General features: G+C 35.4%; 1 protein-coding gene across 22 annotated transcripts in view; it reads left to right on the forward strand.

Moving 5' to 3' along the window:
* ZNF644 (zinc finger protein 644) overlaps positions 1-16,888 on the forward strand; it is a 105,989-nt gene that overhangs the window by 25,797 nt on the left and 63,304 nt on the right. For 13 of the 22 annotated variants that reach the window (XM_081486484.1, XM_081486496.1, XM_081486485.1 and 10 more), the window contains one exon: positions 10,781-10,841. The exons of 7 other annotated variants lie outside the window; for them this stretch is intronic. In XM_081486484.1, the coding sequence (XP_081342610.1) occupies positions 10,798-10,841 (44 nt within the window). In that variant the 5' untranslated portion in view covers positions 10,781-10,797. Of the gene's footprint in view, positions 1-10,780; positions 10,842-13,179; positions 13,315-16,888 lie in introns of all 22 variants that reach the window. 2 more of the 22 variants (XM_081486501.1, XM_081486504.1) reach the window with 1 other exon arrangement.

Raw genomic sequence — 16,888 nt, forward strand, 5'->3', positions numbered from 1 at the left:
GTTGACTGATAACTTGTTAAAATTATTTTGCTCAGTTTGTGTATCTCTGAGACTGACAAACTGTGACAGATATTTTCTAGAGTCACTGTTAGTAAAAGAATAAAAGAGACTTTTATGCCTCCTTTTCCCGTTGTTTTCAAAAGTTGAGAGACCTACATCAGTTGTTAATCTGCAGTGACTCCTTCTAGGGGTAAGAATAATATGATATCTTTAGAATAGGGTTGCTGTATCAGTTAGCTAATTTTGTGTAATAAATTACTCTAGAACTTGACATAAAACAAACATTTATTATTAGAGTAAGTCTATGAATCAGGCAGTATTTTTTGTCTTGGTAGGGCTTGTTTAAGTCTGCTTTCAGAACTAGGTCAGGAGAATAATTCTGCCACTGTTGGATGGGGGTTCTCTAGGATGGACTGGTGTGGGACATCTGGGCTTTTCTCTTGTCCTCTAGCAGATTAGAGTGGGTTTGTTCTCATGGTAGTTGCAGGATTGCAAGAGACCAGCGACATACATGGCCTCTTGAAGCCTAGCTCAGAACTGGCAGACTGTGACATTTGCTACATTCTGTTGATCTTCCTTAAAAGGTCAAGCCTGGAGTAAACAGGGCTGTGGAAAGATCACTTGGTAGTGTTAATCGCTCAGTCATGTCTGACTCTCTTTGTGACCCAATGGACTGTAGTCCACCAGGCTCCTCCCTCCATGGAAATCTCCAGGCAAGAATATTGGAGTGGGTAGCCATTCCCTTCTCCAGGGGATTTTCCTGACCCAGGGATTGAACCCAAGTCTTCTGCACTGCAGACAGATTCTTTACAGGCAGTCTGAGTGACTAAGGAAGCCCATCTCTTGGTAGGGGAAACTGCAAAGTCTCATTGCCAAGTGCATGAATAATGAATGGGATGGTACAGAATTGGGGTTATTTTTGCAGACAGACTTTTGATTCATGCTGTAGAATTTTTGATGTTATTTTGTTCTCGATTGATCCCCATTATATTTCAGTAGGAATTGTGTTTAAGAATACAAGTTGTGACAAGTGTAAATTAAATACATTGATCTGTCCAGTAGTCAAGATGACTTATACTTGTTTCATGGAATGTGTCTGATGGGGTTTTGTAAGCATTGGTCATGGACTGAGTTATCAGTTGTAGGTAATTGTAATGCCTGTTATAGTACCAGTTATAAGTATTAATAGATGATTAATTTATGCTGTTACTTTTGATTATAAATGACAATTTTTTGTGTGTTTATTATTATCATTCTAACCTTCTTAATTTGACTTTATTTTGCCCTGCATATTATTCTTTGCATATTGTGATATTTTAAACAGATTTATTGAAATACAATTGATAGATAATAAATCACACAGGTTTAAAGTGTGCAATTTGAATAGATTTGATATCTGTATATACTCATGAAGTCACCACAAGATAATAAACATATCCTTTATCCTCCGAAGTTTCCTTGTGCCCCTTTGTAATCTTTTCCGATTTATTGCTTCTTCCCTAATGCACAATGACTGATCTGCTTTCTGTCACTTTATACATTAGTTTGAATTTTCTAGAATTTTATGTGGATGAAGCTGCGCATTGTGAGATCTTTTTGTCTGCTTTTTTTTCCACTCAGCATGATTATTTTCAGATACATCTGTGTTGCATGTGTCATTAGTTAAATTCTACTTTGTTTATTGTATATAACTTAAGGCTTTATATGTTGTTGGATATTTTCCCCTCAGATTTGGCTATTATAAATAAAGATGATCATTTGTATGTAAGCCTTTGTGTGAACATATGCTTTGTTTCTTTGGGTAAACACCTACTAAGTGTTTGATATTTTAAGATATGGTGATACTGTTTTTACAAAGTGATTGTACCATTTTATCTTCCTGCATGTGTATATTAGCATTTCAGTTGTGTAGTGATAACTTGTGGTTTTAACTTGCATTTCCATATTGACAAATGATACTAACCATGTTTTCATGTACTTATTTTTCATTCATGTATTTTTGATGAAGTGCTGCTTCAAATCTTCTGACTGTTTTATAATTGAGTTTTTTTTGTTGTTGTAATTGAGGTTTTAAAAACAGCTTTGTTTATTGGTGGATATAATTGATACATTTGAAGTGTATAGTATGGTTAAGTTTTGATATATATATATATATAAAGTATATATGTGTGTGTGTGTGTATATATATATATATACACACACACACACACATATTTACACAAAGTGGCAAGAGGAAACTTTTGGGGGTGATAAATATATTCATTATCTTGGTTAATGTATTAACCATATATCTTGATAAATATATTCATTATCACTATCTTGTAGTGTCTACACTACAACCAAGATAATGAATATATTTATCACCCCCCCAAAGTTTCCTCTTGCCACTTTGTAAGTCTTTCTTTTCAGCTGCATCCCCCTTTTGGGTATGATCTAGATCTGTAGAACTTGGTATTTTGTGAAACTGAAACTCTACCATTAAAACACAATTTTTTATGCCCCCCATCCTTAACCCTTGGCCGCCACCTTTCTGCTCTTTTGTTCTCTTATCTTGACTAGGTTAAATACCTCATATGAGTGAAATCATACATTATTTATTTTGTAATTGGCTTATTTCACTTAGCATAATGTCCTCAAGTTCATCCATGATGTAGCATGTAACAGGATTTTCTTCATTTTTAAACACTACTTAATATTCCATGTAGGTATATACCACATTTCCTTTATTCATTCATCTGCTGCTGAACATTCACTTTGCTTCTATCTCTTGAATAATGCTACAAGACACATGAGTATATAAATATCTCTTTGAGATCCTGTTGTACTTTGAATTATTTTGGTAAGAAACTAAGATTACTGGGTCATATGCTAATTCTGTTTTTAATTTGTTGAGATACTGCTTTACTATTTTCTGTATTTGTACCATTGTACATTCCCCCCTGCATTACACAAGAGTTCCAATTCTCTGTATCCTTTTCAGAACTTATTATTTTCTGTTCTTTTGGTAGCGGCCATTCTATTGAGATATGAAATATCTCATTGTGGTTTTGATTTGGATTTTTCTTATGATTAGCAGTGTTGAACATCTTTTCATATATTCTTCAGACATTTGTATATTTGTCTATTCAGATCTTTTCAGTTCAGTTCAGTTGCTCAGTCGTGTCCGACTCTTTGCAACCCCATGAACCGCAGCACGCCATGCCTCCCTGTCCATCACCAACTCCCGGAGTCCACCCAAACCCACGTCCATCGAGTCGATGATGCCATCCAACCATCTCATCCTCTGTCGTCCCATTCTCCTCCTGCCCTCAATCTTTCCCAGCATCAGGGTCTTTTCAAATGAGTCAGCTCTTCGCATCAGGTGGCCAGAGTATTGGAGTTTCAGCTGCAACAGCGTCCTTCCAATGAACACCCAGGACTGATCTCCTTTAGGATGGACTGGTTGGATCTCCTTGCAGTCCAAGGGACTCTCAAGAGTCTTCTCCAACACCACAGTTCAAAAGCATCAATTCTTTGGCACTCAGCTTTCTTTATAGTCCAACTCTTACATCCATACATGACCACTGGAAAAACCATAGCCTTGACTAGGCGGACTTTTGTTGGCAAAGTAATGTCTCTGCTTTTTAACGTGCTGTCTAGGTTGGTCATAACTTTCCTTCTAAGGAGTAAGCATCTTTTAATTTCATGGCTGCAGTCACCATCTGCAGTGATTTTGGTGCCTAGAAAAAGTCAGCCACTGTTTCCACTGTTTGCCCATCTATTTGCCATGAAGTGACAGGACCGGATGCCATGATCTTAGTTTTCTGAGTGTTGAGCTTTAAGCCAACTTTTTCACTCTCCTCTTTCACTTTCATCAAGAGGCTCTTTAGTTCTTCTTCGCTTTCTGCCATAAGGGTGGTGTCATCTGCATATCTGAGGTTATTTATATTTCTCCCAGCAATCTTGATTCCAGCTTGTGTTTCTTCCAGCCCAGCGTTTCTCATGATGTGCTCTGCATATAAGTTAAATAAGGAAGATGACAATACACAGCCTTGATGTACTCCTTTTCCTATTTGGAACCAGTCTGTTATTCCATGTCCAGTTCTAACTGTTGCTTCCTGACCTGCATACAGGTTTCTCAAGAGGCAGGTCAGGTGGTCTGGTATTCCCATCTCTTTCAGAATTTTCCACAGTTTATTGTGATCCACACAGTCAAAGGCTTTGGCATAGTCAAAAAGCAGAAATAGATGTTTTTCTGGAACTCGCTTGCTTTTTCGATGATCCAGCGGATGTTGGCAGTTTGCTCTCTGGTTCCTCTGCCTTTTCTAAAACCAGCTTGAACATCTGGAAGTTCACGGTTCACGTATTGCTGAAGCCTGGCTTGGATCTGTTTTTAAATAGGATTGTTTTTGTGTTTTTGTTGTTGAGTTGTAAAGGTTACTTACATTTTTTGGATATTTAACCTCTTACCAGAAATACGATTTGTAAAAAATTTTCTCATTCTGTAGATTGCCTGTTCACTGTATTGATTGATTCCTTTGATGAAGAGGAATTTTTAATTTTGAGGTAGTCTGCCTTGTCTATTTTTGCTTTTGTTGTCTCTGCTTTTGGTGTCATATTCAAGAAATCAGTGCCCACAGCTCAGTGTCATGAAGCTTTTTTGGCCTTTTTCTTCTCAGGATTTTAGCTGTCATGTTTAGATCTTTGATCTGTTTTAAGTTTATTTTTTAATGTTGTGTTAGGTAAAGATCCAACTTCATTCTTTTGCATGTTTTTGATTCAGTTTTCCCAGCATTATTTGGTGAAGAGACTGTCCTTTCCCTGTTGTGTAGTGTTGACATCATTATCAAAAATCATTTGACCACACACGCATGGGTTTATTTCTGGACTCTTCTGTTTCTTTGGTTTATATGTCTGACTTTATGTCAGTCCCACACTGTCTTGCTTACTGTTGCTTTGTAATATGTTTTGAAATGAGGAAGTGTGAGACTTAATATGTAGATATTTGTGTGTTGATTTTATATCCTGATATAAAAACTGATATTTGTGTGTTGTTTTTATATCCTGCAAAATTGCTGAGACCATTTACTAGCTTTAATGTTTTTAAAGAATCTTCAGGATTTTCTATGTATAAGATCATGTCATCAGCAAATGGGTAACTTTACTTCCTTGTTTCTAATTTGTGTGCCTTTTATTTTAATTTTTTCCTGTCCAGTTGCTCTGGTTTTTACTTGCAGTACTGTGTTGAATAGAAGTAGCAAGTGTGGGCATCCTTACCTTCTTTTTGCTCTCAAAGAAAAAGCTTTCAATCTTTCACTAGAGTATGATGTTAACAGTGAACTTTTCTCATGTTACTTTTACTGTGTTGAAGTGGTTTCCTTCTGTTACTAGTTTATTGCATGTTCCTACATGAAATGATTTTGAGTTTTGTCAGTTGTTTTTTTTTCATCAATTGAGATGGTCACATGGTTTCTGTCCTTCCTTCTATTAATGTGATGCGTTTCATCAATTGATTTTGTTTAAACCATCCTTGCCTTCCAGGAGTAAATCCAATTTGGTCATGGTGAATATAATTCAGTTTGCTGGTGTTTTATTGAGGAGTTTTGCAAATACTGATATTTATCTGTGGTTTTCTTGTTGTGTCTTTGTTTTTGATATCATCATAATGCTGATCTCACTACCCTTAATGAAAATGAGTTTGCATATGTTCTTTTGTGTTCAGTTTTTTAGAAGAGTTTGAGGAGAATTCTTGCTTAAATAGTTGGTAGAATTACTTAGTGAAATCATCTGGTTCTTCATTTCTTCATTGAGAGGGTTTTGATATTACTTCAGTCTCTTAGTTATAGATCTGTCCATATTTTTTAGTGCTTCATGATTTGGTCATCATAGATTGTGTGTTTATTGGTATATAATTGTTCATAGTAATCTCATAATTCTTTGGCTTTCGTTGTAATGTCCCCTCTTTTATTTGTGATTTTGTTTGAATAATCTCTCTTATTTTCCTAGTCTAAATAAGAATTTGTCAATTTTGTTGATTAAAAAAAAAAAACTAATTTTTTCCCCTATTTCTGTCCTTTATCTCTGCTTTATTATTATTTCTTTCCTTTTACTAACTTTTGGTTTAGTTCTTATTTAAGTGTAAAGTTGAGCTGATGATTTAAGATCTTCTTTTTTTAATGTGAGCATATAAACTTTCCTCTTAGTACTGCTGTTACTGTATCCCATTAATTTTGGTATGTTGTGTTTTCAAAATATTTTCTAAATTCCCTTGTGATTTCTTCTTCGACCCATTGGTTGTTTAAGAGTTAGTTGTTTCGTTTGCTGTATTTATGGATCTTCTTATTTTCCTTTTGCTGTTGATTTTTAGTTTCATTCCATTGTGGTGAGAGAAGATAGTTGGCATGAATTCAGTCTTAAATTTGGTAAGACTTGTTTTGTGGCCTACCTTACATATATTTTTGCTGTTATCTGCATTTGGGGTTTCATTCTGAAGCCGTTTCTAATTTGTCAGTGTTTAATTTTCTAAAATACGTTCATGCCTTTTCTGTACACTGAAAATACTTGAAAAATGAAGACATATTAGAAATTTTAGATTTATAGAAAATTTGAATATAAAATATAGAGTTCCAACTCTACCCTTCCTTCCCCGTGGACGCTTTGTTTTCTGTGTTATTAACAACTTACTTTAATATGGTACAATTGTTACAATTAGTGAACCAGTATTGTTACATCATTATTAACTAAAGATCATAGTTTATTCAGATTTTCTTAGTTTTTACCTAATGTTATTTTTCTCTTCCAGGATCCCATTCAGGATACTGTATTACATTTAGTTATCATTTCTCATTAGACTTTTTAAGACTGTATTTTTGATGACTTTGAGGAATATTGGTTAGATATATTATAGGATTTTCCTCTATCAGAATTTGTCTGATGTTTTTCTCATGATTAGAATGGGATTGTGGGTTTTAGGGAGGATATATATGACATTTTAGTTTGCAGCTTTCTCTTAAAATGTACTTTATGAGATAAAACCAACTCTATCAGTTACTTAAGTGTTTTTTCTGTATCCCCTTCCAGTATTCACCTAAAGAATATGCTAATTATGTTGTACTTTAGGTATGGATTTAAAGGGAACTTTCTGTCTAGTGTTAGTCACTCATTCCTGTCTGACTCTTTGCGACCTCATGCTCCCTGTCCATGGAATTCTCCAGGCAAGAATACTGGAGTGGGTTGCCATGACCTTGTCTAGGGGATCTTCCCAACCCAGGGATCATACTCAGGTTTCCTGCATTGCAGGCAGATTCTTTACCATCTGAGCCACCAGAGAAGCCTCCTTCCTATCAAACTTCCTTATAAGATACTCCCTTTAAACAAAATAGTGTTTATAATGGCCTGGTTTGTCTCTTTGAGGAACAAATACAATTAAAAGTGGGTTTTTCCCAGACTTTGAAATATAACTATGAACAGAGCAAGATAAAGAAATTAAACTGCTAAACTGTTAAAGAATCAGCCTGCCAATGTAAGAGACCTGGGTTCAATCCCTGGGTTGAGAAGATCCCCTTGGAGAAGGGAATGGCTGTCCACTCCATTATTCTTGCCTGGATAATTCCATGGACAGAGTACCCTGGTTTTGGGCTGTAGTCCATGGGGTTGCAAAGTGTCGGACATGAATGAATGACTAGCACACAAATTCAAAAATTAGTTATTGTGTGTAATATTTGTATATGCTTTTGTGCAAACATGCATATCTTTTCGTATTAGTTGGCTAGGGCTACTGTAATAAAAGACCACAAACTAGGTGGCTTAAACTACAGAAATTTATTGTCTCACAAGTCTAGAGGCTAAAAGTCCAAGATTTGAATGTTAGGTTTGGTTTCCCCTGAGGCCTCTCTCCTTGCAGATGTCAGTCTTCTCACTGTGTCTTCACAGGGCCTTTCCTCTGTGCCTATATCCCTGGTATCTCTCCCTCGTTAATTAATGTAAGGACACCAATCATATTGGGTTAGGACCCCATCCTTATGATCTTATTTAACCTTTATTACCTCCTTACAGGCCCTGTCTCCAAATATAAATTATATTGGGAATTAGAGCTTCAACATACAAATTTTATAGGGACACAGTTCAGTCTGTAACAAGTTTTATGTAGTGCTTCTGATTTATCTCCCAGAGAACTTGCCATCTTCAGTATGTTTATTTTCTAAGCTGCTCTCACAAATGACTACAAACTAGATTGCTTGAAATAACAGAAATTTAATTGTCACAGTTCTGAAAGCCAGAAGTGTGAAATCAGTTTCACTGGGCAGAAGTCAAGGTGTCATCAGTAATGTTCTCTGTATAGGAGCATCTGTTCCTTTCCCTGTCCCAATTCCTGGCTATGGCTGCAGTCTTCAAGGCCAGTGTTTTCTAATCTCTCTGCTCTGACTTCACCTTCTCTGTGTGTCATCAAATTTTTCCGTGTCTCCCACTTTATAAGTGATTGCATTTAGGGCCCATCTAGATAATCCAGGATAGTCTCTCCATCTCAGAATCTTTAACATAAATCACACCTGCAAAGACTTGTTTGCCTCTTGGCATATAAAATAAACTTCACAGATTTGAGGGTGTAGGATGTGGATATCTTTTGTAGGACCATTGTTTAGCCTATCATACTGAGCATCTCATAGTAGACTTCTGATGTTCTCAGTTTGATTTATGGTTTAGTTTGTAGTAGGTTTCTATACAGTTTTGGGTAGGTGAAGGCTGGTGGCAGTGGGTGGCAGAATATTTTCATCTCTTCTAAACATTAAGCGAGAAACTGGAGGTCTTTGTTCTCAGTGGTTGGTCCCAGAGGTATCAGCATCAGCATGACCTTAGGAACTTCAGAAATCCAAAATGGTCAGCTGGACTTCCCTTGTGGCTCAGCTGGTAAAGAATCTGCCTACAATGCAGGGTTCAATTCCTGTGTTGGGAAGATTCCCCTGGAGAAGGGAAAGGCTACCCACTCCAGTATTGTGGCCTGGAGAGTTCCTTGGACAGTATAGAGTCCGTGGGGTTGCAAAGAGTTGGTCAGACAGGACTGAGTGACTTTCACTTTCACAATCTTAGACTTGCTAAATCAGGAACTCTGAGAGTAGAGCCTAGCCATATTTGCATAATAAGCCTTCTGGGTGATTCCCATGTACACTGAAGTTTGAGAACCACTTTGCTAGACTTTAGACATTGTTAATGTTAAAACCATATTCACCTTCCTCTCCAATGTTTTTTCTGCTTAATGGTAACACTTAAATTAGTCTAGCATTATCGTCCACAAACTGTTTTCTGTAGAGATAGAAACGTAGCACCAAATCTTAGTACTTTTCCTCAGTGAAATTAATTCATTTACTCAATAAAAGGTTGCACTGGGCTCATTCTTGTCAGTTGTATGTTTACTTAGATGCAGTCATTTTATAAAGTAACATTACTGACATCCAGAAATGATAGGATTTTTTTCTCTAGTCTTTAAACATGTGAATTAAATTCATTAGACTGAATTTTACTTTCCTATCTTCTGTGTCCTGTGTACATGTGGGGATACAATGTAAAATTTCTAATCTTTCATTTTGCCTACACTACATTGTTAGGCATTTATTATGTGCTATCCAGTGAAAGTGCTGAAGTGAGATAAATTAATTATTTTCCTCAATGTGTCCACAGTGTAGCTCAGAAAACCCACAAGTAAACAGTTTATATAGAGCTATCACTACTTGCTATAGTAGTTGAGAAACAGCTTTACACAGTTGAAGAAATTCAAGAAGGATCTGCCGGGGTGACTAAATCAAATATTGAAAAACTACTATAAGGGTGTTAGCAAGGTTAAGGAGAAATAAAAAATAAGTATAGTTCACCATGCGAAAAGGCTGAGAGAGCGTAGGGGCTCTTCTGGGAGTTCAAGGGGTTCAGTAGAAACATGAAGTGAGGAAGAGAGTCAAGATTGGAGAGATAGATGAGACTGAGGTCACTGATGAGTACTAGGAAGGACTTGAGGCATAGATGTGATTCTTCAGGGTAGCCATTGGAAAATGATTACTTACAGCGTTTGGGAAGGATAAATTGAGTGGATAGTGAGTCGAGAAATACACCAGTTACAGTAATCGAAGTGAGAATAATAGTAGCTGTGGTGGTGCTATTTTTTGAAAATAAAAACAGAAGAGTAACAAGCTGATTTTCAGGAAGGGCAAAAGCTGAAGTGTAGAATTCAGAGTAGGATATATTAAGTTTTAGAATTTATGGAATGTGATAAAATTAGGGGTAGGTAGATTTTTGACAAGTAAATTTTCAGTGAAGTGTTAGGCTGAAGGTCACATTATACTGGATTGAAGGTTAAATTGAGGAAGCAAGAGAGTATCAATATTCACTATTCTCTACAATAATCTTCCCTGGCATTTAGTGAATATTTAATCAATTTTAGCCACTATTATGGCTATTATTAATATGTACTTCTATGACATCTTTTTTTTTAAACTTTTGGTGTATTTTTGGCATGTATGTAATATTAGATAAGCATTGACATAGATAGAAGTGTGTGTTTTATTTAGAAATATTTTAATTATTGCCATTTGCCATACTATTAATATTAATGGAAACAAGAGCACTAAGAAGTTTGTTTCTCATTTGAATAGATAATTATTCCTCAAGTAAAGGTATCTGGCAATAGTTTCTTGAAAGTTACTGTAATAACTTAATTTATGGTTTTTAATTTAAAAAATAGTATATCATAGATATATTTATTCATACCTGAAGCAGAAAAACTAAATGATTGCCTTTACATGTATTCTTTCAGGTTTGATTTAATTTCGAATGAGATTGTTCTTGCAGCGAGATGTTAATAAGACAAAATCTAGGTAAGTAGAAGACAACTTTGTTAAATATTACAAATCAAAATAGGAATAATACGAAAATTTATATTTAGAAAGCATACCTCCAAATCCAAAGCAATGAGTCTTTAAATAAAATGTTGAAATACAAAGAAACAGCTTTTTGATGCACTTGGTCCATTTGATTTGATGGAAGTAAAAACACAGCTGTCAAATAGTAGAACGACATTCTTAATTTTCCTCCTTTTATGTTGTGATTAACTTAACTTGGAATCCAGCTCAATAAGGATTTGCTTAGATTTCTTCAGTGTTCTCTTCTTAAACTTCTTGAGTCATCTTTGCTTTTGTAAAATTTGCTTTCTTATTTCCATTAACAAAACAGTTCCACAGTTATTTAAATTTGTAAAATTATGACTTTTTACATTATGTAATGTTCAGAGTTATAAATGATTGTTTTAATATTTTTTGTATTTCTACTGAATGACTTCTGATTTAGCATTCATATTTATTTTAATTTTTTAAGACTGTTGACTTCAGAAAATTGAATTGTGATCATGTACGTTTGGTCTGATATGTGAAAGATTTTTTTTTTAATAATATAAATTGAGATGTTAAAAGGATACATTTACTAATCTGTTGGTAAGTGAACATGGCTTCAGGATATAAACAGATGAAAAAGAATACTTTGATTACATTAAAATTAACTCAGGTCTTTCTGAATTTAACTAGATGTTTCAGCTGTCAAAACCTTGCTGATCTCAGTGGTTTAAAAAAAGCCTAGGATGAGAAGTGCTGTAGTGGAGTAATGTGCAGTTAAATAGTGTATTCTCAATTATTGGTTTAGTCATAATTTGAAGGGATGTTTCGATTTTATTGGTATGATACTGTAATAATAGTGGTAACTTGGAGAATACTTAACTATATTAAGTGCTTCTCATGCTTTATTAGTCTTTATAGTACATCTTATAAGGTAGATACTGATGTCTAGAAAATTTTATTTTTTTGGTTAATAGTGAACTATTTCCTTTTTTTTTTTTTAAGAAACTATTTTCACAGCATTTACTATAAGGAACAATTGCCTATATATCTTTCTGAAGCCTGTTGAATACAGTGTCTATTAGGGTGTTTATTCTGATTTTTACAAGTTAGATATTGCTCATGGGATGACACTGGTTTTAACTTACTCTGGTTTTGTGTGGTGCTCAGTTGCTCAGTCTTGTTGACTCTTTGTGGTTTCTTGGACTGTAGCCCAGCAGGCTCCTCTGTCTATGGAATTTTTCAGAATACTGGAGTAGGTTGCCATTTCCTCCTCCAGAGGATCTTCCTCACCCAGGGACTGAATCCAAGTCTCCTGTGTCTCCTGCATTGGCAGGCAGATTCTTTACCACTGCACCACCATTTTATTCCAGCACAATTACATATGCATTTTCTTTTTTGTTAAGGTATAATTTACATTTTTATTAGATTATGTATGGTAAAATGTGGAAAATTTAAAGTGTAGAGCTAAATAGGAGAAGGCAATGGCACCCCACTCCAGTACTCTTGCCTGGAAAATCCCATGGACAGAGGAGCCTGGTAGGCTGCAGACCCATGGGGTCGCTAGAAGTCGGACATGACTGAGCGACTTCACTTTCACTTTTCCCTTTCATGCACTGGAGAAGGAAATGGCAGCCCACTCCAGTGTTCTTGCCTGGAGAATCCCAGGGACGGCGGAGCCTGGTGGGCTGCCGTCTATGGGGTCGCACAGAGTCGGACACGACTGAAGCGACTTAGCAGCAGCAGCAGAGCTAAATAAGTTTTTTACATGTATAACTACCATGTAATTTAAGATGTAGAACACTGTCATTGTCTCAGAAAGTTCTCATGCTCTTTCCTTTCCAATCCAGTAGCTTTTCCCCCAAGGTGAGCACTTTCTAAATTCTGTCAGCATAACCTAGTTTTGCCTGTTTTTGAACTTTATGTACATATAATTATATAATAAATACTCCTATATCTGGCTGTTTTCATTCAACACAAATGTTTTTGAGTTTCATCCATGTTGTTGTGTTAGTAGTTTATTTTTTTTTACTGCTGAGTAATATTCTATTGTGTTAACATAAATTTAGGTTTTCTCTATAATTTTGTTTCTTGTGTTCTCCATGTCTCTGACCTCACTTGCCAACTTTCTACATTGCTTTCTTTCCACTAGTCTCCTTCTTTGTCCCCCATCACCTGCACAATAAAATGTAAACTCATAACATGTTATATAATTATCTCATTGCAGCTATTCTAGAATTATCTGAATAAACTAAGCATGATGTTTATATTCTTAGTTTTAGTTCCATGTATATGTTGTCATTCTTCCCCCACCCTCTTGTCTCCCCAGCTGCCAATATGTTTTCTCCTGGTTGTCAGCTTATCTCTTGAAGTAGTTCATCTCAAGCATCATCTTGTCCTTTGAGCCAGACCTGTCCATTCCGCAGTAGTCTGTTTTCTTTACTAGACTGTGAGTTCTTTGAAGGTATATACCATCTATATCTTATTTATCTTAGTAGCACAGTGTCAGACTACTATGTGAACTTAGTGATTTGTTACACATAGAACAGCCAGTAGCGTTCTCTCTCTAACAAATAGGGGTTCAGAGTACTGGCTGGAATGGGATGAGGGCATTGCGATTCAGTTGCTGTTAGACTGTAAGAAGGAGCCAATTAAGGCAATCCAAAGATAGGCATCTTGGAAAGAGAAGTAAAATATCCTCCTAGTCTTCTTTCAGTCCAGTTGGAATAAAATGGCTAATAATGTTCTTAGTCTAGATGTTAAGGAATATTGAGTGTCATTGTTGATTTTGATGATTCTTTCCAAATAAAGGCATTAATCCATGTTATGGAAATTGGAATGTTTGCTACTAATATTTTCTTTGTCAGTTTCTGCTAGATAGACTAATACAAACAGAAGATTAGAAATCCTGATCACATCTTTAAGAAGTGAAGAAAACTTTTCCTCATGTTCCTGAGGGTAAAAAACTACTGGAGAGGAGGAAAAAATTGAATCATAGTCTGGAATTGTAATAACATTATTGATTCCTGTAGTTTAGGAAGCTTGTTATTTGCTGAGAAGTATTTTTAAAGATTTTGTCTTATCATTATATTCTGTAATTTATATAAACATTTTACTTTCTTAAGAAATAAAACTTTAAAAAAATTCAAAGCATTTTGCATTAGTTTTCTTAATTGAGGTTTGAAATTGGGCTAGTTGTGTTGGCTATCATAGTCACCTGGGGGGTTATTATGCGTGAAGCTTTATTGCCTTCTAGCAAGTCCAAAGGAAGGAGAGGTTCTCCCCCACTGGGATCAATTTGTTGCTTTCTCTTTCTGCAGCTTCTGCCATTAAGCTTGAACACAGAGTTGGGCATTGACCCCATCTCATGCTGTTCCTTCTGTCTCCTTACCTGTAAGGATTTTTCTTAGACACAGATTCTTATTGAATGTAGAACCTTGGCTGTTTCTTTTATTTCATCCTGGACGTGAAGTATGTTTAGTTCCTTTATTGATAAAAGTTTACTCTTGAGATTGCTTGATTTATGTGTCTCTAGAGGTTTTAGACCAGCTTTTCTTCTCAGAGGCTGATAGGTATACCTCAGTTTCAGACTCTTCCTCTTCATTGTGTACTTCAATATTTAACACAGTCAGATAGCACTAAGCTTTTTCATTTGGCATAATTCTTGAATCCAGAGATTTAAAGTTCTTTATGAATGTCTTATATTAGCTTTATTTCCATAACTAACCTTTCTGTGCTTCCTTTCTTTAGTAGCACTGTAGATGTGCTTCCCATTGTTGTACTGTGAAAAAGAAAACTTTTTAATTATAATAAAATTGTTTCTCATTCTAAATAAGATTGCACAATATACATTAGACCTTTTCCAGATACATTGCCAAGTAACATTTAGTATTTTCAGAGCTTTATTTTGTATATAAAATCCACATTTGCTTATATGTGTGAGCATAGTACAGAAATGCTTAAAATAAGAAGTTAAACTCTTCTCTTACTCAGCACTATACTCCCCATACTCAAAATGGCTGGTATGTATTCTGCATTTTCTGACTGTTTACTGATACATCATGGACATTTTTTCATATATGCTTTACCTGAGCTATTTTATTGAGGGTCTTACAAATCACTTTAAGGAATTTGGATTAGCAGATTCCTATTCAAGGAGTTTAAGTATGAGGAAGTGCTGTGGTCAGATCTGGGTTTTAGAAATGTGGAGAATTAAAATGGAGAACAAATTAGTGAAGAAACTGTATTGGAATCAGGATGACCAGTTTGTAGGGGGAGGCTTCTGGCCTGTCTTTAGAGTGGTGGTAATGGAAAAGATGTAATTCGATTTGAGAGAGATTTAGACAAGAAAATAGGTCAACTTTGGTGTTTAGTTGTAATGAAATTTTGGTGGTAGGAGAGTAAGGAAAGAGTTGAGGATAATATCCATGTTCCTGGCCTGGCAGTAGTACAATATTCACAGATAGGAACTGTGGATAAGAAGCAGGTTTATAGAGAACAAGAGTGAAATTTTAGCTGTATTGAGCTTGAAGAGCATTAAGTAGCTTAAGACATTTGAGTGGAAATGTCATGTGGCAGTTAGTTACAAGTGGCCTGTAACTTAAAGAGATCCTGAGAGTCATCAGCATTAAATCTTCATAATATCTCACAAATTAATTTTTTATTTTGATATCTCTTTGTAAGATAGCTCTGCAAAGCATCTTTGTATGTGAAATAATTTAGTTGATGTAAAATTTTTTGAAAGTGACTTGCTCCATATAAATTTATGAGCTGTTATTTTTATTAGAGATTCTGGTCTGTGCTTATTCTTAATTAAACAAGATTTAATATCGTTAATGAACAGTTAATCATACTGTTGATTGCAGTAGTCTTACCAAAGATACTTGAACAGCCTAAGGATATATTAAACATGTTAACTCTTGGGTTTCCATTAATAGTGTCTAATACATAAGTGCAAATTTTGATATTTGATAATGTAAGTAGGTATTTCCCTGCCTGTGTGACAGTTTCGGTTAAAATGGTCATGAAGTCTTTAGGTTAATTGTGATTCAGCAAATTGTTAAGAAAAAAGGTATATGTCACAGTAGGACTTTGCCTACTTCATTCACCATTGTATACTCACCGTCTGGAGCAGCTCTTAGCACAGAGGAACTCAATAAATGTTTGTTGAATAATCAATTAGTGTTTGTATGTAACATTCTTAGACCAGACGTTAAGGAAGACTCCCTTTAACATGTCTCATAGGGTAGATCTAACAGTGATGAACTTTCTGAACTTTCTCAGCTTTTAATCTTGAACTGTCTTACCTCCTCTTTCAATTTTGAAGCATAATTTTGCTGGGGATAGAATTCTTGATTGACAAGTATTTTCTTTCAGCACTTTATAAATATCATGTCATTGCTTTCTGGCCTCCATAGTTTCTGATGAGGAATTACCTTCTAATCTTAATACAGACCTCTTGTATATGACCCCTGCCTCTCCAGTGCTGCTTTTATTATTCATTCCTTGTCTTTGGATTTTGACAGTATTATATTAATATGACTTTGTATTGGTCTCTGTATTGATCCTATTTGGACTTTGTTGAGTTTCTTGTTTGATTAAATTCATTGCTTCTCAGGTTTTGTATGCTTATGGCCATTAATTTTTGAAATATTCTTTCTGCCTCTTGTCTCATCTACTTCTTTGTCTCTCATTATAAATGTGTTGGTACACTTGGTAGTGTCCATGGGTGTCTTAACCACAGTTCATTTCTCTTTATTCTTTTTTCTACTTCTCAGACTGCATAATTTCAGTTGACCTACTTTCACATTCACTGAATGTTTCTTCTGCTTGCTCAAATCTACTTTTGAAAGCCCGCTAGTGAATTTTTCAATTTAATTATTGTTCAGCCCTAGAATTTTGGTTTAGTTCCTTTTTTTTAATTTTTATTTTTTGCTGCGAAAAGCTTTATTGTTTCCATTTGGTCCAAGGCTTGAGAGAGGGTTCCAGGGTGTTAAAATGCTGCCTAATGGCTGCAGAGAGGGCCTTTAGGCAGCCCT

Source organism: Giraffa tippelskirchi, chromosome 5 (assembly GCF_054371585.1).
Source record: "Giraffa tippelskirchi isolate mGirTip1 chromosome 5, T2T-mGirTip1v1.2.pri, whole genome shotgun sequence".
In the NCBI taxonomy this organism is placed as follows: Eukaryota; Metazoa; Chordata; class Mammalia; order Artiodactyla; family Giraffidae; genus Giraffa; species Giraffa tippelskirchi.